Source organism: Lygodium microphyllum, chromosome 21, assembly GCF_053477565.2.
Source record: "Lygodium microphyllum isolate KBCC chromosome 21, Lygodium_microphyllum_v1.1.10, whole genome shotgun sequence".
Lineage (NCBI taxonomy): Eukaryota > Viridiplantae > Streptophyta > Polypodiopsida > Schizaeales > Lygodiaceae > Lygodium > Lygodium microphyllum.
The window spans coordinates 85,851,070-85,878,342 of record NC_141155.1 but is presented as its reverse complement, the minus strand read 5'-3'; the positions used below and the strand labels follow the sequence as shown (position 1 = coordinate 85,878,342).

Here is a 27,273-nt window from a genome sequence, read left to right as displayed (position 1 = left end):
GCCTTGTAATTAAATTTGAAGCGGGAGGCTGCGACATAGCAGCAAGTTGCAACAATGGCGACGGCTTCCTCTCTGAAGGACTTCATTCTCGCGGCTCTCAGGGAAGACCAGCGCATCGATGGACGCCGCCCCTTCGATTCTCGCCGCCTTAGCGTCAAATTCTCGAGGTCTAGTCTTTTTGCTTGCCTTTCTCCCTGGTCCATGCACATTCACCACACCTGCGATGCATTGTAGGCCTGCGTTGATATTTCCAAGAGATAGAAATGCATCATACTTGCAGGTCCTCACTTGTGCAGGAGACTGTATTCTTTGCTGAGAAAGAGTAGGCATAGATTTTAGAACATTCATCGACTAGGCAGCCCGAATAGCCTCTATTTTCTTCATGTTTGCACATCTTTTTTGATTATGTAATGTGCTGGTGTGCTCATGTAATCAGAGTGAATCGGAGGAGTTGCGCAATGTAGGACTTATATGTTGCTCCCAAATTTGTGATGTTATGAATATGAGCACGTCATGTTTAGGAGGAATGATGGGGTTCAAAGGTTCGTCCCGACTCTCAGGTTGAGCTCTGTAGGCTTTGCCTAGCCCTGCTATGTTAATCAAAATACTAGACAAAAGATGCAATGATGTGAATTGTAGGGAGCACCCATCCATATGGGTGAACTGGATGTTTTTTACACAGCTTGGTTTGTTGGCTGTTCTATTTAAGATTCCACTGACGGCATCCTTTCCATTCCCCGTGACCATCAGCTTTCCTCTATCTGAGCCCACTTAGATTTGAACTCCAACTTGCCATATTCTCGTTACTGCTTACATTTGAACTGCTGAGTTTGGCACAAGCTACTCCCCATCTGGAATCTGGTCTGCCTGATTTTTCAGTTCAGCCGGTTCTTGTAGAGCGCCGAGATAAATAGCATATATGGACAACACGTGCAAGTGGGATGCGACATAGGGCGTGTGCAAAATGTGTATCTAGGAGATAAATGATTTGGAAATATCATAAATTCTTGTGAAAGTGTTTGCATGAGGAAGAGATATGTGCAAGCCACTTGAATACTGATTCACTAACAACTTGGATTCACAAGCATGAAGTAGACAAACTTGCATGTAAATGATGAGAGCAAGGAATTGAGCCTTTTTGAGTAGAGCATATCTCCAACTTGGGTCAGCTGACCATCAAACTTGGGGCCTGGGGCGCAGGAGATTATCTATCCCAAAGATTCAAGTCATGATGGGATCACTTTCTGAGTGGATCTTGCTAGAGAGAGCAAGTGTCATGGAGGTGGAGTTGTTGACCTAACTTGTAGGTGAAAGGAATGCTCTTCACCATAATAGACAAGGTTGACCATATTGATTATCTTTTTCAATAGAAACAAAAGGTTGGTGATTTCAGAAGTGCGTGAGTAGAAGAAGGATTGGAGAAATAAACACATGGGTGCATTGAACCATGGAACTATATAGATGAGAAACGATGATATATGATAGTAGTGTCGAGTGCATGCAGTGTGGATGTAATGCTATAGATAGAATGGTAGTTTTGGGCATGTGTAGTGTGGACATAGTTAGGGTGTTGCTAGGAGATAGCCCTAAATGGGTACCATAAAAGTTGTATGACCATACAACAATTAGCTACTACGGACAAGAATGCTTGAAACTACTCGAAGACCAAAACTACTTGAACTTCTATGCCTTGCTTTCATCAAGAAACTCTTGCTTTGATGTCTTTAGGGTTGAGAATTGATATGGGTTGCTTTGAACTAGAGGAAATTATACTTTGTTTGGAAGAAAAGATTGCGTTCTACAAGTCTTTTTACTAAGAGCCCTTGAAAATCCCGCATAGCTTGCATATACCCGTTGTGATATGCAATTTTGGATTTTTCATCTTGATTTCTACTTTTAAAAGTTGTGCTTTATCTATCCCATGCTGCCCAAGTTTTCCTTAGACTTAGAAAGCATGCAAATAGTTCTTTGACCATTAAAGTGCCCTAGAGGTCAAAAGACTAGTCGTGCATGTAGAGCATGCTCAAAACATGTATAGGACTTGGTAAACCCCATCCATTGAAGGGAAGAGCCCATGAAAAACATGTAGGTGATTGGTTGAAAAAGGAGGAGAGAGAAACGAGAGAGTAGACAACGAACAAGACTGTGTGAGCTGAATGAGAGTGTACTTGCTTGCTGAATTGAAAAGATGGATGAAAAGTACAACTGAGGTTTAGGCCTAAGGTTGACCTAACCACACTTCCACCAACTAAGGTAGGTTTATTTACTCTAGAGCCTAGTGTCACTACTTTATTATCCTATGCCACTAGGTATACACACCATACATTGGCACTTTAATAAGTGTCCACTCAACACAAATTACATTGGGCACTGCTCAGAATTGGCAAATTTTGACACCCCTTGTAGCGCCAATGTGATGAAGTACAAGGAAGCATAATCTTCAGAAACAACATCTGGACTTGTTGAAATGGGATGATTGTTTCTAGCGGTTCACTGACATTGTGGATTGCGTGCAGGGATTGATTAGTCCTTCTGTATTTAGCATTTGTTCCATGTTAAGTTAGATTTTTCTTCTTTTCTTGTAGTTTCTCTTTGTTCTTTTGTCTCTGTGTTTGTGTTTCCTTTTCGTTGTATTCGCACATGGTATCATCACCTAAGAGAGATATAGAGCTGGTTTCTTGCAGAGACCACTCTAAGTTGTTAAACAACCTTGCCACATCAATGTTTTGTTAAAAATGCAACCTTCTACCTGGAGGCAACAGCTTTTTTGTGCTGAGCGACAATATTTCTCCCCCAGGCAGACCCTCTACATTGACTTCCTTGTGATCTTGTTGTTGTTTCCTCTTGTTTCAGGGTTGCCTACAACCAAAACACAGATTTCTTATGGGTGTTTTGCAAGATATCAATGATGTCTTAGAACTAGTTTCGTGGCTTTGATGATACAAATGAGAAGCATTCTCAACCCTCCTTCAAACGACAGTGAGATTATCGCAAAGACTATCGCGTGAATCGTGAAGAATGGAGGTGACCTAGCCCATTTGTTTGGGAACCCTCTCCTCCCCATTCTCTCCATGTTTCACAGAAGGCTTGTTTCATTGGCCTCCCTATGCCATCCATGGCACCCTCTATATAGGTGCTCATTGCTCGTACTCCATTTTTTACCCAAAGAAGATAGGCGTGATGGTTCAAACTACTCACTTTGGTTGTGTAAGGTGGAGTGTATCCTTGATACCTTTGATCTTTGAGAGTTTGTTACCCACCCTATTCCACGTCTAGTGGAGGATCCCATTGCTGGATCATTGATGGATTGTGCGGCCTTATGGGATTAACTCAACTCTAGAGCCTGATCTTTTCTCTTTATGAGCTTATAGGATTCTATCCTAGTGCATGTGTGCGGGTTGTGGAAAGCAGTGGAAGTGTGGACAAAGCTTGCTTTTTTGTACCTTCAGAAGATATTTGCCCACTCAATTACTCTTGAGAAGAAATTGCAGATGCTCGTTATTGATCATTCTCCTTCCATGAAGGATCATATTAATAGGTTGGAGGATATGAGGGATGAGCTTACATCCCTTGGTAGGATGATCTCTTCAGAGGATGTTGCCGTGATTCTTTCAACTCAGCTGCCATATTTCCAGTTTGATGTCTTTTACACCAGCCTTCTTACGTCGAGGGCCCATGAGAAGCTTCTATGGAAGGAGCTTGCTCTACTTGTTTTGGGGCATGATGAGCGTGCCAAAGAGATAGCCAGTGGATCCACCTCCACCAAAGCCTTTGTTGCCGGTTCAGGAGGGGGGAAGAAGGAGAAAGGGAAGTTAAAGGCTAAATGATAGGAGAGTTCTTTAGGAGTCAGAGAAGCCTAAATGCGCATAGTGTGGGAAGGGGACATATCTAGAGGAGAAATGTTGGAAGAAGTACCCTCACCTTCGTTCGGGAGTGAAGGGTGGAGCTAAAATATATGGGCCTTCTATCTCTACTTCAGCGTTTATCCATGAGTCAGCGTTCCCTCATATTCTTGAGTTGGAGGAGTCTTCCTTAGTGGTTGCCTCATCTTTTGAGAGGCCTTGGTTGGTTGATAGCGGAGCTTCTAGTCGTATGACTCCATGAGGTGATTTGTTTCATTGTTGGTGACATTGTAACGGTGCCTATTAGTTGTGTTGGCACTTTGTCTTTGTTTCCTGACAGCGTGCCGAGCTTCCTTTCACAGACTCTTTATGTTTTGGACTTGGGTTTTCCACTCCTCTTAGTTTATGGCCTTACTAGGTTTGGTACTCGGGGTTGTCTTCACTGAGCAGGCCGTTTGTATTGAGGATTCTTCTACTGCAGTTGTTATCATGATAGGTTAGTAAGAGAGTGGGCTGTACAGGCTCCATTCCCCTTCTCTTATGTAGGGTCCTTCGAGGTAGTTTTCTATTGCGACACTCGTTCCCACTTGTGTGCCCTTTATTCCACAGGTTCCTTTCCATCCCCCATCTTCTCCTTCGGTGGTTCCCTTGTAACTCCCTCTCTTCTAGAGGGGGATGATCTCGGTGATGTGGCTGTGGATTTCTTGGCTCCTAGTGTTTTAGAGGGGGTTTTCCAAGATTGCGATGAGCTTCCTCATTGGTAGTCTTCATTGAGACACTTCATTGCATTTCTCTTGCCACCCCAATATCCGTTTCTTCCTTGGTCTTTTGCCACATCCAGGCTTTGAGAGGGGGTGTTAGCAGTCATGATTGTTATGTCTTGTCATCTCCTACCTGTTAGCCTCAATTTGAGTTAGGCGAGGACTTTAGGAGCTCTGACTTGTCTATCACTTGTTTTGATAGAGGAGGTAGCTCATTCTAGAGCAACCATTTTATTGCCTTTTAGTGCATTTTCTCCTCTAGTCAAGATTTTGTGTGCATTTCTTGGGCAGTTTCTGCATATATCAATTTGCCTTTACCTGCTGGACATTGTTCACATTTGTTGGGACTTTTTTGTGTCCGTTTGGCATTTTTCAGGCATTAAATGTTGGTCGGCTATATTTTAGGCCCTTAGATACAGGTCGACAAGATTTATGAGTGTTTGGCTATTTATAGCCACCTCCCACTCAATTAGTAGATCATCTCCCATTCTTCCCTTGCAGGTTTTGTAGGTGCACACTCTGACTTCAATCTTCCCCTCTGTCTCCAGTGATGTTGTCATCATCAGGTTGATTTGGTGCCCTCATTGACATTGTGGGTTGCGTGTAGGGACTGATCAGCCCTCTTGTGTTCAACATTTGTTCCTTGTTCAGTGTAGACTTTTTTCTTCTTTTCTTGTAGTCTCTCTTTGTTCCTTAGTCTCTTTGTTCATGTTTCCTTTCTGCTGCGCACTCTCACAGAACCATGTCTATATATCAGAAGTGGGTGCAATGATGCGTAGAAGACTGTTGTAATAGGCTGCATAACACAAGAGAGGAGAGAAATAGAAGAACTTTGTAGGGAAGAACTCAAAAGAATGCTTGAGAAATGGATTTTATATACCAAACATAAGATAGTTGCATACAATAGTGAGTCTCATTGTGTGAGCACTAGCATTGGCTCCTTGACCTGATCTAGAAAACTGTGAGTGAATGACAATTGACGAGAGGAGCTCACAAATAAATAGGCATAAAATAATGCCTAAAATGCAATAGGTTAGCTAACATCATAATGGTCTAAAAATATGGTCGGCTAGCCAATAAATAGTTTCACTACGGGAGTAACTCTGTGAATGCATAAAGGCATCAAACTTATGATACCATCTCCTAGGTTCTTGCTTAAGATTCTTTCTCAACTTGCACACTAGGTGTTTCTTGCCCTTTTTCTCAAAGCCATTAGGCTATTGCATATAGATATCTTCATGCAAGTCCCCATGAAGAAAAGCCATTTTCACATCCATCTAGTACAAGCCCAAATCCATGTACGCAACCAAGGCCAATACGAAGTGTAGGGTAGTCATCTTGACCACATGAGAGAGTATCTCATCAAAGTCAACGTCCTTCTCTTGCTTCTAAAAACTAGCAACCAATCTTGCCTTATATGTTGGCTTAGGGCGACCGGAGATACTCTTCAACTTGTATATCTACTTGCATAGTAATGCACATTTCCCATTGGTCAAAGGAATCAAATTTCATGTACTGTTTTTCTATAATGAATCATGCTCGGACTGCATGGCTGAAACCAGCTTTCCTTCCATGGATGGGTGGTAAATCCCTGATTACAACTTAATTACAGCAGCAAACAATAAATACAAATTTGAAAATACAAATTTACCTACTAATCTTGGACAATGCACATCCGATTGGTCCCAAAATTGGCGCTCCTTTTGGTATTTCTTTAACTTTATTGAAGAAGAAGTTGATTTACAATGGAATTCTCATCAATCGGTTGACCACAACCTAGATTGCATTATGACCTTGATTTGTACGAGGCAATCTTACTACAAAATCCATAGAAATGCTACTCCATTTCCTATCATGGATTTGTAAAGGATGAAATATCCCCGCTTGTTTGTGCTTTTCAGCTTTGTTAAGTTGGCAGTATGGAAACTCACACACATAAGACTCAACAAACATGTTAAGGGTTCAACAATATGAGTATAGTCCTTAATGAATTTCCGAAGAAACCCCGTAAAACCTAAAAAAGGTTTTACTTGCCTTAGGGTTCTCGGAATAGGCCAATTGAGCACTACTCCCTTTTTAGGATCAATTTGAATGCTATCAATCGAGATGGCATGCCACATGATCAAGGTATTAGAGCTCTGTGCGAAAGAATTTGCACTTGTATAGTTTAGTAAACAATTGCTTGTCTTAAGAGACGTAAGATGATACATAAGTATTTGGTATACTCCTCCAACGACTTACTATAAATAAGGATGTTGTTGAGGAAAATGACTCCATTTTCCTAGATACGAATGAAATAAATCATTCATCGATAGTTGGAAAGTTGCAGGAGCATTGGTCAATTCAAAAGGTAGGACAAAAAACTGATAATATATGAAAGAATGCAACTGGATGGAGAAGGGTGATTTGGTAGATTATCCTCAGTGATGCACTTTACCTTAATGTATCTCAGTTAGAGCTGATTTTGGATTAGGTGCTTTCAGGCCCAACGGAGCATAAAGGTCCAAAGTATTGATTGATGCTCAAGGGGGAGGTTGCATCTCCACTTTCCTAGAGATGGATAGCTTAGTTATTGTCACAACTCTATAGAAACAGAATTTGTATCCTTTTTCATTAATTTGTCTATATAATGATTTATTAAATTTGTTTCCTTTGCACTAATTAGATATAAAGAAAAGTGCATTGGAGCTGGCCATTGATGAGTGGTCACAGGTTATGGTGGACCCACGTGGTGGGTTAAAGAAAAGATAGTTCACACTTCCACCTATATGGCCCGATTGGGCATCTGTGACCAGAACTCACGCATATCAGGGTTAGACTCGCACACAGAAAGGATTGATGCCTTGAAGTGTGGGCTAGATCCGCCAGAACAGACAGTTACAATCAACAAGATGACATGATCATGAAATGCTTGTACAATGTGCATGTGTGGGCTGAAAGCTTGAAATGCACATTTCTTTGCATAGGGAAGTCACATGAAGATTCTGATACCCTTTTGCGATGTACACGGAAAAAGCTTTCATATGACACCCATATTGGGGGGTCCCTAAATTTTAGGAGGTCCCTAAATTTTAGGAGTCTCGAATTAGCCTAAAAATGCTAGTCCTAAAAACTAGGGATGTCATTCTAAAAATAGTAAATTCTGTACTCTGAATGTGCTTACTAAATTTGGTTGTTTCTATTCTTGACAGTATTCAGCCCAAAAAGGAAGGCCATAGAGAAGAGACAAGTGTCAACACACTTGTCACACAAGTTTCCAAGTGTCCCACCACTTGTCACATCTCATGACATGTGGCTGGACACTTGTCTTGTGCTACTCCACTTTCCCCTTTTGTACTAGCTCTTCCCTCTCCTATAAATAAGAGCTCGTTTTTTTTCATTCAGCATCATTTTTTTTTGTTGTAAACTCATGTACAACACCCACAGATAGCTAGAAACTGACCCCATCTATCCCCATCATCATCCCCCACTTCTGCATTATCAAATTCCTCCATATTCCCTCTTCTATCACTGCTGTTTTACAGGACAGCAAGCCTGTAAATTCATTACAGCACCTCCTTCTCGAGCTCTTTCTTCCATTTTAGCAATAAGAAGTAAGCCCTATCCATGTACTGCTGATCAACGATGGAGAAAGGCTGATTTTTCCTCTTTCTTCTCTCATACTGTAAAGAAATCAGTTCTTATCATTGCATAATAGATAATGCATGTGTGTTTGTACATCTTTGCATGATCTTGTGAGAGTGAGAATTACTTCTCCTCATTCTCAGGTTGATTGTAACTGAGCTCTTCCCTAAGGGACTTGGGTTGAGCAGAAATACATTCCTTCGGGGGGGGAGGGGGGGATTGCCCAACTTCAACCCTCAATCTTGTCTCCATTACTTTTACATTTTTATGGCTGTAATTTTGTGAGTAATTTTCATTTTCAGCTTTAAGTGTTCATTCCCTTTTATATTAAATCTCGAAAACAAGCGAATATCATAATTGTTAAGCATACTACGTTGTTCGGGGCGTTTACAGTGGTATCAGAGCCTTGGCTCGGTCCTCACCCCAACACTGGTAGTGCTTACAATTATAAGTTTGTTTGTTTTCAGCCCTTGCATTGAGTGCTTGAGCATATTTTTCTTAGAGTCTCAATGGATCAGTCGAGTGCTATCCTTCAAGCCATTCAAAGTCTTAGAGAGGAGAATCGGCAAATTCGTGAGCAACTTCTCAAACTAGAAAAAGTTGAGAATCCCAAAGAATTTAAGGAAAAAAGCCCATCTGCTTCAAGGAGACAAAGCCATACCAATGAAAGGAGCCGATCAAGAAGTCCAACTACTTCTAAGAGGCAGTCCCATTCGACTTCAAGACAAAGAAAGAGATCGCGTCGAAGCTCATCCTCTTCTTCAAAGTCATCTGGCGCCTACTCTGATGGACCCTCTTCTAGTGACGAAGAGTCACACCCTTCTCGTGGAAGATCTCATCATCGTCAAAGGCGTCGACATTCTTCACCCTCGTCTCCAACTTCATCCCCATCAAGCACTTCATCATCTTCAACCTCAAGATCCGTGCATGGACGAAGGCATAAGAAGAAGAAGAAGACTAAGTCACTATCTCAACTTGAAAAGAAGATCAAGTTCTAGTCTCAGGGAACTCATTGACCATGCTGAGACATGGGAAATGGAGCACAATGGCAACAAATCATTCCAAAAGAATGATAAGAAGAGAGTAGCTGATGATGAGGAGTATTTAGCCCCAAATGAAGGAAAAAAACAGCGGCAAAAGCAGCCATCAAATCAAAAGAAGATGAAGCCCTATGCACCTCCTAATGCTCCTCAATTTCGCTCCAATCTATATCCACAAGCAAAGCAACTTTCCGAAGAAGAAAAGCAACGCTTCATGAAAGAAGGGAAGTGCTTTAAATGTGGACAAACAGGCCATATAGCGAAGCAATGTCCAAACAAAGGACAAAGCAAGGTTTGTGACAACAAGCCTAAGTCACCAGTGAAAATCAATGCTATCAGTGATGTAGTTGCAAACACAATTGACACTCTAGAGATGCGCAAATTATTAAAAGCTTGGGGATAGTTGCAAGGTAAGCAAGCACTATTCTTGATAGATCTTGGGGCGAATGAAAATGTCATTTCCTTGCACTTAGCTAAAGAGCTTGGATTAAAGAATGAAGAGATGGACACTCCGACAGAAGTTCGCCAAGCTTTAAATGCTGATGAAGGTGACACAGTGAAGACTGTGACACCCTACATTGGCAAGCTCAAGTTTCAAATTCAAGGCTACAGTGGCGAAGATATCTTCTGTATCGGAGACCTTGATGGTTGCGATGTGATTCTTGGCATGCCTTGGAATCATAGAGTAGATTCAACCATCTTCTCTCAGAAAAAGAAGGTAGAACTCACCAACAAAGGCAAGAAGTACGAGATCCAAGCTGGAGTTTTTGGAGACACCATATCTATGGTAAGCCATATGCAAGTCTCTAGAGCAATTAAGGATTGTGTTTAATGTTGTTTGCTTTATGTCACTGATGTAAAAGATAATATGAATGCTGAAAACCAAGAGGGACTTCAGCTCTTGGAAAAGTATAAAGATTGTTTTTCGGAAGATCTTCCTTATCAGCTTCCCCCAGAAAGGCCAGAAGACCATCATATTGATATTATTCTGGGCAGTTCTCCTCCTAATATAGCACCATAAGCTGTCCTCAACAAGAAGAAATCAAAAAGCAAGTCGAAGACCTACTCAATCGTGGGCTAATTAGGCCAAGTAGCTCACCATTTTGTTCACCGGTTCTTCTTGTTCAAAAGAAAGATGGCACATTCAGGATGTGCATTGATTATCGAGCCCTCAATAAAATCACTGTGAAGAATCGGTTTCCTATTTCCAGAATTGACGACATTTTGGATCGTCTAGGAGGCTCAAAGGTTTTCAGCCGCATTGATCTAAAGAGTGGTTATCATCAAATTAGGATAATACCACAAGATGTACACAAAACTGCTTTCCGTACTTCATATGGTCTTTATGAATTCTTGGTGGTTCCTTTCGGATTAACCAATGCACCATCCACCTTTAATCGAATGATGGAGCGCATCTTTAGAGAGCATCGACAATATGTTGGTACTTTCTTTGATGATATTCTTGTCTTTAGCAAGAATGAAGAGGAGCATCATCAGCACTTGGAGATTGTTCTACAATTACTTCAACAAAATCAACTCTTGGTAAATGGTAAAAAGAGTGAATTTTTCATGCATAAAATAAATTACCTTGGGCATGTCATCTCTTCTGAAGGGATTCAGATGGATCCTGAAAAGATCAAGATCCAAGAATGGCCTCATCTTCATGATGTACATGAGGTGCGATCGTTTCTTGGCTTATGCTCTTATTACCACCGCTTCATCAAGTTTTTTGCACATATGGCTTCTCCACTTCATGACCTTACAAAGAAGAAGATCTCTTTCCAATGGAAGGAAAAAGAGAAGGCAGCCTTCACAAGGCTGAAAACAACTCTTACTTTTGGACCTGTTCTTATCATTCCAGATTTGGTAAAACCATTTGTGGTGGAAGCAGATGCTTGCGGTTATTGTATTGGTGCAGTGCTAAATCAAGAAGGCCATGCCGTAGCCTTTGAAAGCCGCCGTCTAAATGATGTGGAGAAAAGCAATTTGGTCAAATTTACAGCAAGGAGGTTCTTATCTAGATCATTCCATCAAAGACGGTTACCTTCTCATGAACAATCGCCTTTGTGTCACTCTTTTTGTTCGACAAAAGGTGCTTAAAGAAAGTCGTGAACCCCCTTATGCAGGGCATAGAGGGAGGGCAGCCACTCTAAGTGCAATTGAGCGTTACTTTTATTGGCCAACATTACGAAGAGACACACATAACTTCATTGAGGTTTGTCTAGTATGCCAAAAATCCAAGTATGATAGGCAGAAGACTCCAGGATTGTTGCAACCTCTTCCAGTGCCCAAAGATCCATGGGAATCTATCACAATGGATTTCATCTCAGGTATTCCAATAACACCTCAAGGTCATGATATGATTTGGGTCATAATTGATCGATTCAGCAAGCAATCACATTTTATTCCATGTCATAAAACATTGAAATCTGCACAAGCTGCAAGACTTTTCATTTAACATATCTTCAGATTACATGGTATGCCTTTTGAGATCATTTCAGATAGAGACTCCAAATTCACATGTAACTTTTGGCGTGCTTTATTTGAGAATTTGGGAACCACTTTAAAGTTCTCCTCAGTTTTTCATCCTCAAACTGACGGCCAAACAGAGGTGATGAATCTCACTCTTTTGGATATGTTGAAAGCTTATATTAGTGAACATAAGTCACAATGGGAGAAATATCTTCCATTATTGGAGTTTGCTTACAACAATACAGTGCAAACGGGGCGATCTGAGTGATGGGACTGTAGGCGTGCAACACGATGAACGGGCTGCACGAGGCTGCACAATCGACGAGCAGAAGGTCGACGATCTTTTTCGTTTAATTTTTCATCACTTTGTTTTTTCCCCTTTGACTAGGTGTTCACACCTATAAGCACAGAGTGCAAATGTGTGTAAGTCTGGGTCTTAAAATTTGGGGCTTTTCCCAAATCTGGTGTGTGACATATATTGTAGTGATCTCTAGACCTTAAATTGCAGACATTGAGTGAACAGGTCTGAGAAATTTTGGGGATTCTCAAATGCAAGTGAAATTTTTGCTTGGATGAGCCAATTTCTTGGAAATTGTGCACTGTGGGACCTTGAAATTTGGGGCTTTTACAGAAATTGTAAAATTTCTGCAACATTAGCTCGCATTTGATGCTCGGGATGATGTATTTATGCAATTGGAGCAGATTCACTGTAGAAATTTGGGGCTTTTCACATTGGTGATGTATTTTTGAGTCGTATTGAGACTGGATAGTGAAATTTGCAGCAGATTCACTGCTGAGTGGGAGTCTTTATAGTTTTGGATGCTTCAAATGTTGAAAAAGGGCAGTTTCTCTTGGTACATGCATTGCTGAATACTCATTATGCAGTGAAACAATGGTAAATACAACATTTGGGTCATTGCATTTGGGAATTTTGGTGATGTACTACTGAAGTGGGAGCTATGCTTAATGCAAATGTATCAGATTTGATTCATGCACATGTTGTAATCAGTATTTGAGACTGAAATTTGCAGCTAAACATTTACTTCTTGGACACTTTGGAAGTACAAGTGTGTACTTGTTGTTACAATTTAGAAACCTTGCTATTGACTGAAAGCATTCAGCCCGTTATTGCAGTTGTGTATTGCTGAAAATGATTGGTAGTGTATCTACATTTGACACAAAGAATCTCTTTGAGATTCGTAAATTTGACGGAAATGGTTTTGATCTTTGGAAAGATCGTATGTAGGGTATACTCTTTCTAAAGGATTGTGATGATGCTTTAGAAGAACATAAGCATGTTGCTTTGTCAGATGAGGATTGGGCTAAAATGAATAAAAAGGCCATTGCTTACATTAAAATGGCCGTCACAGATGACAACTTGGTTGATATAAAGGGGCTTGATATTTCCTATGTAGTCTGGGAAAACCTTAAGGCTATTTATGAGAATACAACTCCTGTCAATCAGGTACATCTCATGCGGAAGTTGGTCAACTTGAAGCTTGATGAGTCCAAACCCGCTTCAGAGCATTTGAATGCTTTCACTGGTATTTTGAATCAATTACAGGATGCAGGTTTGTCAGCTTTTGATCCTAAATTGAGGGCTATTCTCTTGCTTATGACTTTGCGCGATTCATGGGAAGCATTGGTTATGCCATTGAGCAATAACCCCAACTTGACATTTAATGGTGTGCGTGGTTTTATTTTGAATGAATAGATTAGACGCAAGGCAAGTGGGAAAAATAGTAGATCAACTTACAATGTAAGAGAAAAACTTGCAAAAAGGTATAATGTTGCAAATAAAAACAAAAATTGCAGCAAAAGCAAGGAAAAACAACAAGATGTAACTTGTTATCAATGTGGCCACAAAGGGCATAAAAAGCCCGATTGCAGGTACTTTAAAAAGGAACAAGAACGTAAGAAGCATGCTAATGCAAAAGGCAAAAAGAATGATGAGGATGGCAGCTCTACCCCTAAAGAGATAGAAAAAGCAAATGTGGTATCTAGTGTTGTTATTGAGGAGATAGAAGATGATAAAGATGCTGATTTGCTGGTTGCATTTTTAGATCTGCTTGCTATGACAGTGGACATGTATATCACTAAAACAAATGTGATAGATGCTTTGTTGTCAGCTCATGATGGTTTATCACAATCGTGGATTGTTGACAACGGTGCTTCTTTTCATGTAACTCTATCTCTGGAATGTTTTTCTACTTATGCAAAAGGTAATCTTGGAAAAGTTTACCTTGGCAACAATTATGCATGTGATATTGAAGGAATGGGCACTATATACTTGGCTCTAGAAAATGGTCAGAAATTGATTCTTCATGATGTTAGGTATATTCTTGGCATTAAGAAGAGCTTGCTTTCTGTTGGGCAGCTTGACAACAAAGGTTACTTCACTACTTTTGGTGTTGGCATGTGGAAAATACAGAAAGGATCTATGCTAGTCACTAGAGGTGGTAAAAAGGGGACTCTGTATTATCTCTACTGCAAGGCACTTCTTGGAAAGTTTATTGCAGTTGCTGAGGTACAGTCACACATGGAGTTATAGCTTAAGCGTCTTGGACATATGAGCCAAAAGGATTTGCAAGCACTCTCTTCACTTGGAAGAGTTGATATGAAAAGTTCAAAGCTTGACTTTTGTGATGATTGTATTTTTGGTAAACATGTAAAGAGTCCCTACTCTCATGGAGCCTCTAGGAAGGCATGTATCGTGGATCTAGTCCATTCTGATGTTTGCACCATGCCAATAAAAACTCATAGTGGTTTTCGTTATTTTGTGTCTTTTATTTATGACCACTCTAGGAAGCTATGGGTCTACTTGCTTAAGCAGAAAAGTGAGGCATTGGATGCTTTTAAAAGGTTTTATGCATTGGTTAATACTCAAAAAGGCCTAAAGTTAAAATGCATAAGAACAGATAATGGGGGAGAGTATGCATCTAAAGAATTCAATAAGTTTTGTGGTGACAATGGGATTAAACGAGAGCTTATAGCTCCTTACAATCCATCTTCTAATGGTGTGGCTGAGCAAATGAATCGCACATTATGTGAGAAGATTCGGTGCATGCTGTCCACAACTAATCTCTCGCAATCGTTTTGGGGAGAGGTACTTAAAACCGCATTGCATATTTGCAACCGATCTCCACATTGTGCACTTGACAATGGCATTTTTGAAGAGGTTTGGTCTGGCAAACTTGCTTCATATGACTACTTAAGAGTCTTTGCCTGCGAATGCTATGTACATGTACCTGTTGATAGCAGAACCAAACTTGACATGAAATCTTGTAGAGGCATCTTCATGGGTTATGGAGATGAAGGGGAAATGGGCTATCGAGTTTGGGTTCCAAGCATAAAAAAGGTGCTACGTAGCCGGGATGTGATATTCAATGAGTCAAAGCTGTTGAAAAATATCACATCTAATGACTCGGACAAAAAGAAAGTTAAATTTCAGCATGATCAGTTACTAGGGCAGCCATCAGCCACTAAAAATTCAGCTCCTTTTGATGCTGATTATGACAATCAGCGTATTATCATTGAGCCAGATGAAAATGGGCAGCAAGGGGAGGCTGAACATCAGCTTGTGCACCAAAATCACCATGCCGAAAATGAATAACACCACCCTGAAATTGTATTACAGCAACTTGAACATGCAGTTCAACAGCCAAACAATGAGATCATTGACATTCCCTTGGATGTGGATCCACTACTTGATAAGACAGATCATTGGGTAAGGAGGTCTACACGTGTTAGAAGACCTATAGAAAGATTTGATCCTTTTTTGGACTGCATTTTGCTCATAGATGAAGGTGAGCCTCTTACGTATAAAGAGCCCTTATCATGTGAGTTAAAGAAAAAGTGGGAGCTAGCTATGCAGGAAGAAATGAAATCATTGTATCAGAATGATACTTGGGATTTGGTTACATTGCCCAAAGATAGAAAAGCCATTCCTAACACATGGGTCTATAAAATAAAATGTGTGGATGGCAAACCCAAATACAAAGTGAGATTTGTGGCTAAGGGATATACACAAAAAGAGGGCATTGATTTTCAGGATGTGGTTTCTCTTGTTGTCAAAATGACCACTCTTCGAGTGTTATTTGCCATTGTAGCATCTATGGATCTTGAACTTGATCAGATGGATGTTAGAACTGCATTTCTGCATGGTGATCTGGAAGAAGAGTTGTACATGAAACAGCCCGAAGGCTTTGTTATATATGGAAAGGAGCATTTGGTATGTAAGCTTAAGAGAAGCTTGTATGGTTTGAAACAGGCTCCTAGACAATGGTATAAAAAGTTTGATGCTTTCATGCTCTCACATGGTTTTAAAAGGAGTAGTGCAGACCATTGCTTATATATTAAGAAGGCTAATGATGGAAGCCTGATTATACTCGTGCTTTATGTGGATGATATGCTTATTGCTGGTAAGTATAAAAGCCAGATTAATGAATTGAAAAGGTAGTTGAATTCAACCTTTTCTATGAAGGATTTGGGTGCAGCTGATCATATTTTGGGCATGCGTGTCACAGAGATAGAGAGCAATAACTCTTATTTCTCTCACAAGAAAAGTACATCAGCAAAGTACTTGATCGTTTTTCTATGTCTGATGCTAAGTCTCTTGGTGTACCTTTTCCAGCATACCTTAAGCTTAGCAAAGCAGATTGCCCAAAAGATGACAAGGCAGCCAATACCATGAAGGGTGTTCCTTATGCTTCAGCTTGTGGTTCACTTATGTATGCTATGGTTGCTACTAGACCTGACATTGCTTATGCAGTGGGAGTTGTAAGCAAGTTCATGTCAAATCCTGGCAAAGCACATTGGGAAGCAGTGAAATGTATCTTACGGTACCTTAAGGGCACACAAAGAAAATGTATTTGCTATGGCAAGGGTACGTTGGATCTGGAGGGGTATTGTGATGCAGACATGGCAAGTGACTTGGATACTCGCAAATCTACTAGTGGGTATATCTTTACCTTGATAGGTGGGGCGGTTTCTTGGTGCTCTAGATTGCAAAAAATAGTAGCACTCTCTACCATTGAAGCTGAATATATTTCAGCCACTGAGGCTTCAAAAGAAGCAGTTTGGCTTGGTCGTTTGGTTAAGGATTTTGGGTTGCCCGTCAAAACACTTGTACTTAGATGTGATAGCCAGGGCGCTGTATGCCTGGCTAAGAATGCCATGTTTCATGCACGTACCAAACATATTGATGTTCGATATCATTTTATCAGACAGGTTCTGGATGATGGTCTAGTCACCCTGACTAAGATCAAATCACAAGATAACCTTGCAGATGTTCTCACTAAAAGTCTTGCAAAAGCTCCACGTGAGCATTGCATTAGACTTGTGGGTGTTGGTTAAAGGTTCGCTTAGGACCTTTAAGTGGGAGGTTGTTGGGTGTAAAGGCCTTTTATGCGCTCTCCTATGTATGTATTACTTCACACATGTGAACCCACCCTAATGGGTGTAAGTGTACCGTACCCTAAGTATAAATATATTCTTTCATTCTTTGTGTGTACCACACTGGTACACACCCATTCGACGACTCACTCACTCACTATCAAACACTCTTTAGCTCTGAGTCCTTAAACTCCTCGATTATTGTGTGTGCTCCAGCTCTCTTTTTCGATCTGCTTCCGCTTCAACTCAGCAAGAAGAAGAAATCTGATCATCATATACCACAAATCGGGGGCCATAAAGTGTTTCATAAATGTATGAAACATGCATTTCAAATTCTTTATAAAAATAACCCTATCCTAAAGAAGTTTTTGAACTTCTATTATTAGCATTGATCATGGATTCATTTGGTACATTGACATGGATTGTTATGAATTGTTGGTATTGATTTCAAGGATTTTCTTTGAGTTGTTGTCCATCTATGTTTCCTCTATACTTGAAGTTAATTTTGCTCCTAGATAATGGATTATGATGCTTCTAAATTGATGTTATATTGAATGTTCATTGTTATAGTATAGAGATAATGAATGATCATCAATCTGTGTTAGCTACATCACATGAGTTGTTTTCCAAATGGCAAAAATGCATGAACTTACATAGGTTTTATCCTCCTTGAATGTAATGTGTTTCTAACATTTTATGAAAATTGTATGAAACGTTTGAAACCCATTTCATACCTCCCACTTCAGAAATTTTTGGCAACTATGACTCCAAGGAAGGTTATTTCTATAAAGAAGATGATTGATCTTCCCTTCATGATGGAAGAGAGATTAGAAATCAAATGTTAGTTTGCGTGCTCTTGTAAGCCCTAATGCTCACAGTAGGTGTTAAGAGCATTGGGCTCTTATACCATGTGAAGATAAGTGGCCTAACAAAGTGCATAGAAAAATACAAACTTGTTAATTAACAAATGAATGGTTGGATAATAGATAAAAATGGAAGAATAGATATGTGAACCTCTATGCAAGGAAGCACACGGATGGTAGGACGGAAGTCTGAAGGCTTGAAGTAGAGGGTAGAGCATAGGGGTTAGGGACACTCTGAGAGGTGGTCAGAGCTGTGCATGGCTGAATTTAGAGCCAAAGACATCGCTAATTGTATTGCATTTTGAGGGCCGGCAGCAGCATTGAAAGCTGGGGCGGCAATATATGCTTGAGTGCAGCAGGGACTGCATTCTTGCAGGAGGCAGGTCCAGTGAGGAGTCAGCCAGTGATGACGTGGCAATAGTGGGTGGCTGGAGCAGCCATGGCTAAGTTGAGATGGTTGTCATGGCAGGTGTAGAAGCAAGAACGTGGCATGCTGAAGTTTGAAATGATTGGGATGTGAAGTGTGGCTGTCCCCCTTGGCCCCTTTTACAGAGTTCTGATAGAACTTTATCCTATTAAAAGTTAAAGAAAAAGAAATGGTTGAATTTTCATTTTTTGGCTGTTCTAGAGCCAAATAAATTGGCCAATAACTTTGTAATTAACTGATAATATTTTATTGCATCTTTCGTTGCTTGACAAATGATACCACCGTTTGCTTCATTGTTTAACCTCACCTATTGTGTTCAAAAACACCATTATGTGATTGTCTCTAAATAATTTGTGTTATTTATGTACATCTTTCTTGCAGAGAGGATGGTATGGCAGAAGTGCAACTAGGCCAGACCCATGTGATGTGTGTGGTGAGTGCCCAATTGGTGCAACCCTACCCAGAACGGCCCAATGAAGGAAATCTTGCTGTTTATACAGAATTTTCACCTATGGCCGATCCTAGTTTTGAGGCTGGCCGACCAGGAGAAAGTGCTGTAGAGCTTGGGCGTATTATTGATCGTGGCCTGCGGTTGTTACACTTGGATTAACCTGTGGAAACCAAAAAAAGTTTATGTTTATTTGGAAGCTCTGTTATTTGCCATGCACATCGTCTAAGACAATTGGTAATATGTGTAGGGAAAGTAGGGCAGTCGATACAGAGTCACTTTGTGTATTAGCAGGAAAAGCAGTTTGGTCACTTCGCATTGATATATGTATACTCGATAATGGAGGGTATGGTTTTGTATCTTTGTGATGTTTTGTGAATAGCATCAATGGCGGTAGTTCATTGTACACTTTTTGTGGGCAGTAATTTGATAGATGCAGCTAGTGCTGCTGCACTGGCAGCTTTACTTTCTTTTCGAAAACCAGAGTGCAGCACTGGAAGTTCAGAGGGGGCAGAAGTTATCATCCATCCTCCGGAGGTCAGATAGCTTCCACTCTGATGCAGTTATAATGACTTTCCTGTGCACAATAACAAGCTTTGGTTGATTGTTTCTCTCCTTTACAGATACGAGAACCTTTGCCGTTGATTCTTCACTACCTTCCAATTGCTGTCACATTCGCTTTTTTTGGAGATGGAGATTTTGTGGTACCCTTCCTTTTTTATCATCATCAACTTTGAAGACATCAAACTGCACTTTATATGCACTTTCTAAATGAGGCCTTACGTCAGATTATAATGTAGTGCTTTACAGGTTATGGATCCAAGCTACAACGAAGAGCTTGTCATGAAAGGAAGACTGACTGTAATAATGACTATACATGGTGATATCTGCACCATTCAAAAAGGTGGTGGTGTTGGTGTTACTTCTAGCGAACTTATGCGTTGCTTAAGAATTGCTTCAGCAAAGGTTGCAGATGTGACAACAACATTGAAAAAAGCGGTGTGTAGTTCAAATAAGCTGATGAAGGACCAATGAGTTTTTCTTGAGTTACTGCAATTATTTGTGTATCTTTCTTCAGAACTATCAGGAATGGAATTTACAATCTTCCTTGACAACAAGGTGCACATGCAGTATAACCTTCTCTGGTATTTTTCTTGGAATCAGGCCCAGCTAGGTGGGAGGGGGAGATAAGGAGCTATGGAGGCCTGTCCTTTCATACCTGGCCCATTTGTTTGTCAGCCCATCATCTTCATAAGCATTTTCACTGAATAGAAATGAAGGACCCTGTTCTAACAGTTCATTTCCCGGGACTGTAGTTTTTTCTCTAGAACCTGGTTTTTTCAAGTTCCTGCTTCTGGTTGTGACTGCTGGAACAGTTTAGTGCATCCCTGTCACATTCAAACATGAGCAACCTCGGTTGCTGTGTGTAGATGCAAAGCCCTTTTCTCTGGCAATGCATGCTTTCATCACCCGGCTTCTTTCCCTCTTTTAATACACTTGACAGGTTGCTGTTGTGCTGTTAGGGCTCTTATCACAACAAATCATTTGGTTTCTTTGTGCAACTACAGCTTAATACCCGACACATGCTCATAATTCAATTCCACATATGGTCACTTTTTGAACTACACAGCAGGAGTCATAGTGACATGGAATGGCCGTTTTCTAGCTTCCTGTCCCAGTTCCAGCCTATCCTCAAACCGTCCCAACCTGTGGTCATTTGGGATTTACTCACCAAACAGCGTGAAGTCTTCGTTGTTTGCCACCTTGTTTTCAAGAAATCTCAAACAACAGTACAATCTTCTTGTTCCAAGAACAAAAAAGCAAGAGCTGTTCTCTCAGTATCTTTTTGACTCTTAATATCATTATGCTTTAGAAGCAGTGTGACAGGTCATAATGGTACAATATTGACCTGCCGCTTGGTCATCATCAACACATTATCCAACCAGCAGTTCTGAAATGTCTCATTCTCTTGGATCTTGGCTCTACTGTTGGCTATACATAATGCACTGGACTCCTAGAGGCATTTTGGCTGGTCATCAGAGTGCTGGTTACCCTACTGGTATTGCACTCATTCTTGTGTTTTCTTTATGGATCCCATTGCCCATTCATGAGTTCTCTTTGAGTTCATTGTTCATCATGTTGTGTTTTTTGACTTGTGTTTATTGCTTCTGCTTCCTTTGTGCACTCTCACATGGTGTTAGCCATCTAGCTTGCTAGATCTTGGTGCTTTTTTGGCTTGCGTGTGGCTGGCTGCAGGTTTCATACAGTTGCATTTTCCTGCCCTGGAGTAGTGAACTGCTGCCTTTTCTATTGCAATGTCTGCTGATCATTGTGTTTCATCCCCTCTAGCATTGTCTACTGCTAGGCAGCCTGTTCTCCTGCTTGGCAGCCTGCTTTGGTGGCCCGATGACAGCTGTATTCACTTATCTTCTCACTTAACTAGCTGCCAATCTTTGCATTCTGGCTCTCATAATGACATTTTGCTATCTATGCTGATGACTTGCCATTCAGGACTGATGTTTTGACTGGATGTGTGAGAAATGGTTATTTGAGAAGTGCTACTTCTGCAGCAAGAAGGGGCATCTCTGGAAGGATTGCAAGAAGCTAGTGATTTTGCAAAAGGACGAGGTAAAGGGCAAGGGTAAGTTGGATTCTTTATCTTGTCCACTCTGACCCTGACTCTGATTCTGATTGGATAGCCAAGGATGTCATGAATACAAAATCTATCTTCTAGCCATAGTATGTGTGGCTTTTTACATGTGAAACCAACCTTCCTTCTTGGAGAGGGTGGTGATTCCCTGATTAAGCACTTAATTACGGCATTCAGCAAATAAGTATAAATTGAAATGCACAATTTATCTTAATAATCTTGGATATTGGACACACCATTGCCCACAAAACTGGCACCCCTTTCAGTATTTCTTTAACTTTGATTGCTAATGGAATGAGTACAAGCTGAGGTTCTACAATCTTCTTTGTTGTTCCAAAGGCCCCTTGTTGTAATAACAATCAGCAAGTTATTGGAGCCATTTGCCCCTCGACTTTTCACCTAGGACTTGCACAATTGGAACCACAAATTGGTCAAATGTTGCTCCAATTTACAATGAATGGGTTGGCATTCCAATTCCTTGACAATTATACAAATTTCAAGTGTTGAATTTAGTGTATGATGCCTATTCTTGTTGGCATGGGTCCCAAGGTGGTTGTCAAACCCTAATTTCTATATAAATTTAGGATTTACAGTAAAAATCCTCTTGTTATCCACCAAATTTGGCTGAGATTTACTGGAGAATGCTTAAGAAACGTTGAGAACTTTTGAGAAAGTATTGGAGAAGGTGAGAGAAAGCCAAGATGAAAAAGAAATTTGATTTTCTTCACGAGAAAACCCTAAAATTTGCTTGATGCTTGCTCTAGCCTATATTTAATGCAGTCATCTATTGCTAGGCACCTCCAAAATGTTGTCATGTGATCAACAATGCTGTTGCCAGTCTCTGGAAAGTGTCTCCTTGCTGTCCCTTGCTTGTTGAGGCCCCCAGATGACTGTCCTCTGTAGCAAATTGCTATTCCATAATCAGAAAGTTGTAAACTAACTGAATGGTTGAGACCTAGCTCCCAAAAACATTTTCTCAATTTGCACGGGCATTTTTGCTAAGTGTTAACCTTCTAATCCCATTTTTATGCATTATCCAGTCATTTAATTAATTTTCAAATTTAAATAATCTTGAAAATTAATTTCGGCCCTTCTGACCTTGATCAAAATTAAATGTATCTATCCATAATAAAATTTCTTGGCCATTTGCAACGTAGAGTGGTGCCCAATCTATGTTGATCCTTAGATTGCCATTAATTAATTAAGTAATGCTAGTCCATAGTATCACCAAATTATATATATAATAAGGTAATAGTAATAAAACTTACATAAGTGCTTCAGTTAAACCAAAAACAAAGTGCTCGAAACTAAGCAAACAATCCAACCATTAAATCAGGGCAATAAGTTCAATAATAGACCGGCTATTGTGGGATCTTGAATGGCGAAAAAAACTTGTTAACTTCTTTTGCTTTCTCGGAAAGGATTTGATTCGATTGTCAAAACGCTATTTTCTTTTTTTCTCATTGACACTTATTGGCCAAATAACTATTTTAGGGTCAAAACGGACACCAATTGACCCCCAAAGCCCAAATGGCACGACTTATCACAACTTTTGCCTTTGACACCCACTGCATCCTCGGGGTCCTTGGCCTGTTACCATGAACTAACTACCATGTGCATCACATGTGCTAAACAACCTTGCACACTTGATAAATAACTTAATCCAATGTTATTGGCAAGATTTAAGCATCTTAAAATTTCACGTCCCCATGACAGCATGTATCGATTTATTTGGTGGTTTTAAACTTTGAAGTCAATTTGCCTTCAGATATGATGGGAGATATGAGAGCGAGCTGGCTTTTCTCCCAATTGGTTCTCACATGGTGATCACTTTGGCAGGATGGTTGAAGCTAGAGAATGCATGGTCATGGGGTGCTTTTGCAAGGCTGTAGCCTATTTGTGATAGGTAAATGGGAGTTAACTATTTCTACTATCAGGGTTCGAGTATGATGGACATTGACATCAATGTCTTCTCCAAGGCACCCTAGCATTGGTAGGATCACCCAAGGCTTGGATGTCCACGGTTGTACCTTTGTCATTGTTGTACAATAAAGAACACCATGATTTGAGAAAGGGTGTTAGTTTTATGCATATCATGGGTATGGGAAGTGTATTTATTGTGCATTTCATGGGCTCTAGTTGTGCCACAAGCAGACCATTGGGTTGCCATTAACATTGGCCAACTTGATTCTCTCAGGTTTCAGCTCCATTGTAGGCTACATATATTTCACTCCACTCCTCTTGCACCATCACCATTTCATCACTTGACATCCTTGGAGACGGGGAGACTAGATGCACTGTGGCTGGCCATTAGATTGCTGATTATCGTGCTGTTATTGTACTCATTCTCATGCTTTCTTTATATATTGCCCATTCATGAGTTGTCTTCAAGTTCATTGTTTATTTTGTTGTGTTTCGTACTTTGTGTTTACTGCTTTCGCTTCTAGTGTTTCGAAATCTAGCGTGATCCCTTTGGCATACCTACATGTGGCTCCCACTCGAACTGTAGGGGGTTATTGCAAATCTCGGGAGATCCCTTTGGGACCTCTACCTCTAGCTGCCAATTGATCATACAGTGTTGGAAATTTAGTGAGGTCTCTTTGGCAATTCTACTTGTGAGACCATTAGGAGTTTGGGAACATTGAAAATGGCCTAGGGCATGTGACTCTTGTTTGGAGTTTTTGTTGTACTTGTAGTTTAGTGTCCAAGGAAGTTGTGCATTTGGAGAAGCTTAGTTGCATGGAGATGTGGTTCCTAAAGTAGGAAACATACACAAGCTTTCAAAAAATTTTCTTATATTTGAGGTATATTTCTTATCCACTGATGGCAAATCTTGGCCATAGATATGATTCAGGGAGCGACTTATGAAATTGATTTGAAGTTTGAAGTTTTGCTCTGAAGTCTAGTATCTGCTATCTAGACTCAAGTCCTGTTGAGACATTTCCAAAACTGTTGGCCACTATGTTTAGAAGTCTTGGGCATGGATCCAGGAGTCAACTGTAAGAATATTTTACATATTGGCTTACTTAACATGGTTCCTTTGGCATTTTGGCCATTATTTCTTTGCCTAATTTTATGGGAAGAGGTTAGGGATACAACTGCATTATTTAGGAGCGATTCTTTGCCATCTTAATGAGTTCATGGCCATACACCTGATAAACTGTCCTGCATAACAGAGTACTTAGTTGCAATTTGCATATCTGCTTCTGATCTTGAATTCCTAGAAACAATGTGAGCAAATACTTGAATGAGTTTATGTTGTTTGAACATGTGCACAATCCATGGAGAATTCGCATCAGAAATTGAATTTGGAACATTCAATTTATGTTTTGAGATTTTGAGAAGAGATTCATCTTTTTCAAGTGTGTGCTTCTGGTTTGTGAATAACTCAGAAGGGTGTGCTTGTTTTATAAGCTTTTTGGTGTGAGATGAACTTGGTGGTATGAAGTTCAACAGAGAGTGATATGGGGAAATAGTAACACCCATGCGCTTCAATACTGTGTGAAAAACAAGACTATCTTAATATACACTAAAGCTGATTTTGGAGGCCACACTGTAGCAAATCCTCTGCCCACTTCTTTTGGTCCCCCTTGTTTGCATAGTTAAGATTCTTGTATGTCAAGCAAGGGGTTTAGCAAAGGAGAGGCATAATAAATCAAGAGTGGAGGAGAGTAGGGATGAAGGTCTAAAATCTAAAAATTTATGCTGCTTCTCATCATGAATATGCACTCTTTGTTACAGTAGATAAGAAAAATGATTAATAATTGAAGCCTTGTTGATTAAGTGCATGTTGGAGGTTCCCAAGGGTTAAAGCTGATCAGGCTCGAGTGAAAGATAGAAAAATGCATGATAGATCAAGAGTGGTGAAGAGGGAGGGAGGTCTAAAAAAGAAATCTATGCTGCTGCTCATTTTGAGTACACTTTTTGTTGCAGTATATAAGCACAAAGATTGATAATTGCAGGCTTGTTGATTACTCACACATTTTTTGTTGCGGTATATAAGCACAAAGATTGATAATTGCAGGCTTGTTGATTACTCACACATTTTTTGGTTTTCAGAGTTCTATGATACTTGTGATAAACAAATGGATTTTTCCTAAATTAGTATGATTGTAGAGCTTGGCAAAATGTTAGAAGGTTCCTTTTGGTATGCAGGCCGAAACACATGCAATAGAGAGGGCTCAAAGGAAGATCAAAAGGCACCAAAATACACCAACTTTAGAAGCTGTTGTGGTCAATAAGGCTGAACTTGTGAAAAAAGATATAAAGATGAGAGATGCAATACTGGAGAAGACTGTTGCTGGGAATGTAGATCTAAAATTGCTCGATAATGAGGATTCAAGCACTAGTGATGAATCTGATGATTCTGACAGTGAAGCAGATGAAGCTCCTGCATCTTTTCCTTCCAGTCAAATCTCGAAGCATCAAACAAGGATGCCTGAAGCCCCTGAAAACTCGGCTGGAGTCTTGTTTCAAGGCGGGTTTTCAAAATGGTAAGTTTTGTGTGTTCAAGGATTCCTTTGTCTAGTTTTGAAGCTAACGCTGGTACACATTACAACTAAGGGCCTTTTTTGCAGGGAGGATGATACACATCTTACTTCCTTGTCAACAGCAGGCGAGATGGGTAAACTTAATAATTCTACTTGACATTGGTTGTTTTTCAGGTAAGATGGCTTAATAATCTGATTTGGCTTGAGGCAAACTTGCCCTTTTATTTTGCAGAAGGGGTTGCTCAAGCTGGAAGGTCCACAATGGAGGTTGAGAAGAGTGCAACTCCTCCAGAGATGGGAGAGTTGGGCAAAATACCTACCCAAGGATCATCCCTACATGCCAACAAAGGAAGGCGTCAGAGTTTACTTGATGCTAAAAAACCTAAAAAAAGGGAAAAGAAGCAAAATAAGAGTGAAAATTGATGGTTATTTGGTGTTGTTCTTGCCATGGTTCTGATCCCTCAATGTGAAGCCATTATAAAGTGTAGTGCGTTGACCTTGCGATTTGTAACAAGTGGTAATTTTGTTCCTGATACTTGTGGGGTCTTGTCTCCTAGAACTGCTTTCATCATGCAAAAGATCCCAACCCTTATGTGAGCTACAGGCGGCCATCTTTTTGGTGGTGCCGTGCTTTTGAGCTCTTACATTGTGTCTCACTAGAAATGGCATATTCAGGACACTTTGTTCTTTACACCTTTGGTTGCATGGTCTCTGCGGCAGACCATGATAATATGATGGAATTTCAATTGCCTGGCCTTATATGTTTTCTTCCTTACTCTTGAATGACTGAGCTCTGAACATAAGAGGCTTTTAGTTGTTGGCGGGAGAAGTGCTTATGGGCTATCTTTGATAAGGTCAGTCATAGCCAAGGACTATGGAGGTTGGTAGAAAGGGTATGATCACTTATAATGTAACCACAATATACTTCTATCATGTAAGATCTGTGTATTATTGCGATAAGGTTCCTCGCATGTATCATATGCAATTAACTGATGTGTTCAGAATTTTGACAAAGTCAACTTTTCTAGCTGGATCTGAGGCTTTTCTTGGCTATCTTTTTAGTTGTATTCAAAATTAGTGTCGTTAGTTTGAAGTTGAAGTAAAATGAATTGTTGAATTGTTGAATTTTTTCAGATTGGCCATTGTAGGATCTTTAATGTTTTATATGCATGCATAGGATGGAGTTATGTGAGTTGCATTTACTGTTTGGTAAGTTTGTACATAGTTGTGCATCTAGTGCAGGTGGGTGTTGTTTTGTCTTT

The 27,273-nt window shown here is 40.2% G+C and overlaps 1 protein-coding gene across 1 annotated transcript; it reads left to right on the top strand.

Moving 5' to 3' along the window:
- Positions 1-27,056, top strand: LOC148018238 (exosome complex component RRP45A-like). The gene is made up of 9 exons (XM_087661610.1): positions 1-167; positions 18,805-19,014; positions 19,122-19,217; positions 19,294-19,408; positions 19,495-19,575; positions 19,682-19,870; positions 25,677-26,014; positions 26,099-26,145; positions 26,244-27,056. The coding sequence occupies exons 1-9, from the start codon at positions 55-57 to the stop codon at positions 26,432-26,434; spliced, it is 1,380 nt and encodes a 459-aa protein (XP_087517736.1). The 5' UTR covers positions 1-54; the 3' UTR covers positions 26,435-27,056.
- The last annotated feature ends 217 nt before the right edge of the window (positions 27,057-27,273 follow it).

What these genes read in the sequence shown, in the direction of transcription:
- LOC148018238 (XM_087661610.1), top strand. Translation starts at nt 55, where the DNA reads ATGGCGACGGCTTCCTCTCTGAAGGACTTCATTCTCGCGGCTCTCAGG. An exon ending in TTGGAGATGGAGATTTTGTG is followed by an intron (nt 19,576 to 19,681) that starts GTACCCTTCCTT and finishes AGTGCTTTACAG; the next exon opens with GTTATGGATCCAAGCTACAA. An exon ending in CAACAACATTGAAAAAAGCG is followed by an intron (nt 19,871 to 25,676) that starts GTGTGTAGTTCA and finishes TTTGGTATGCAG; the next exon opens with GCCGAAACACATGCAATAGA.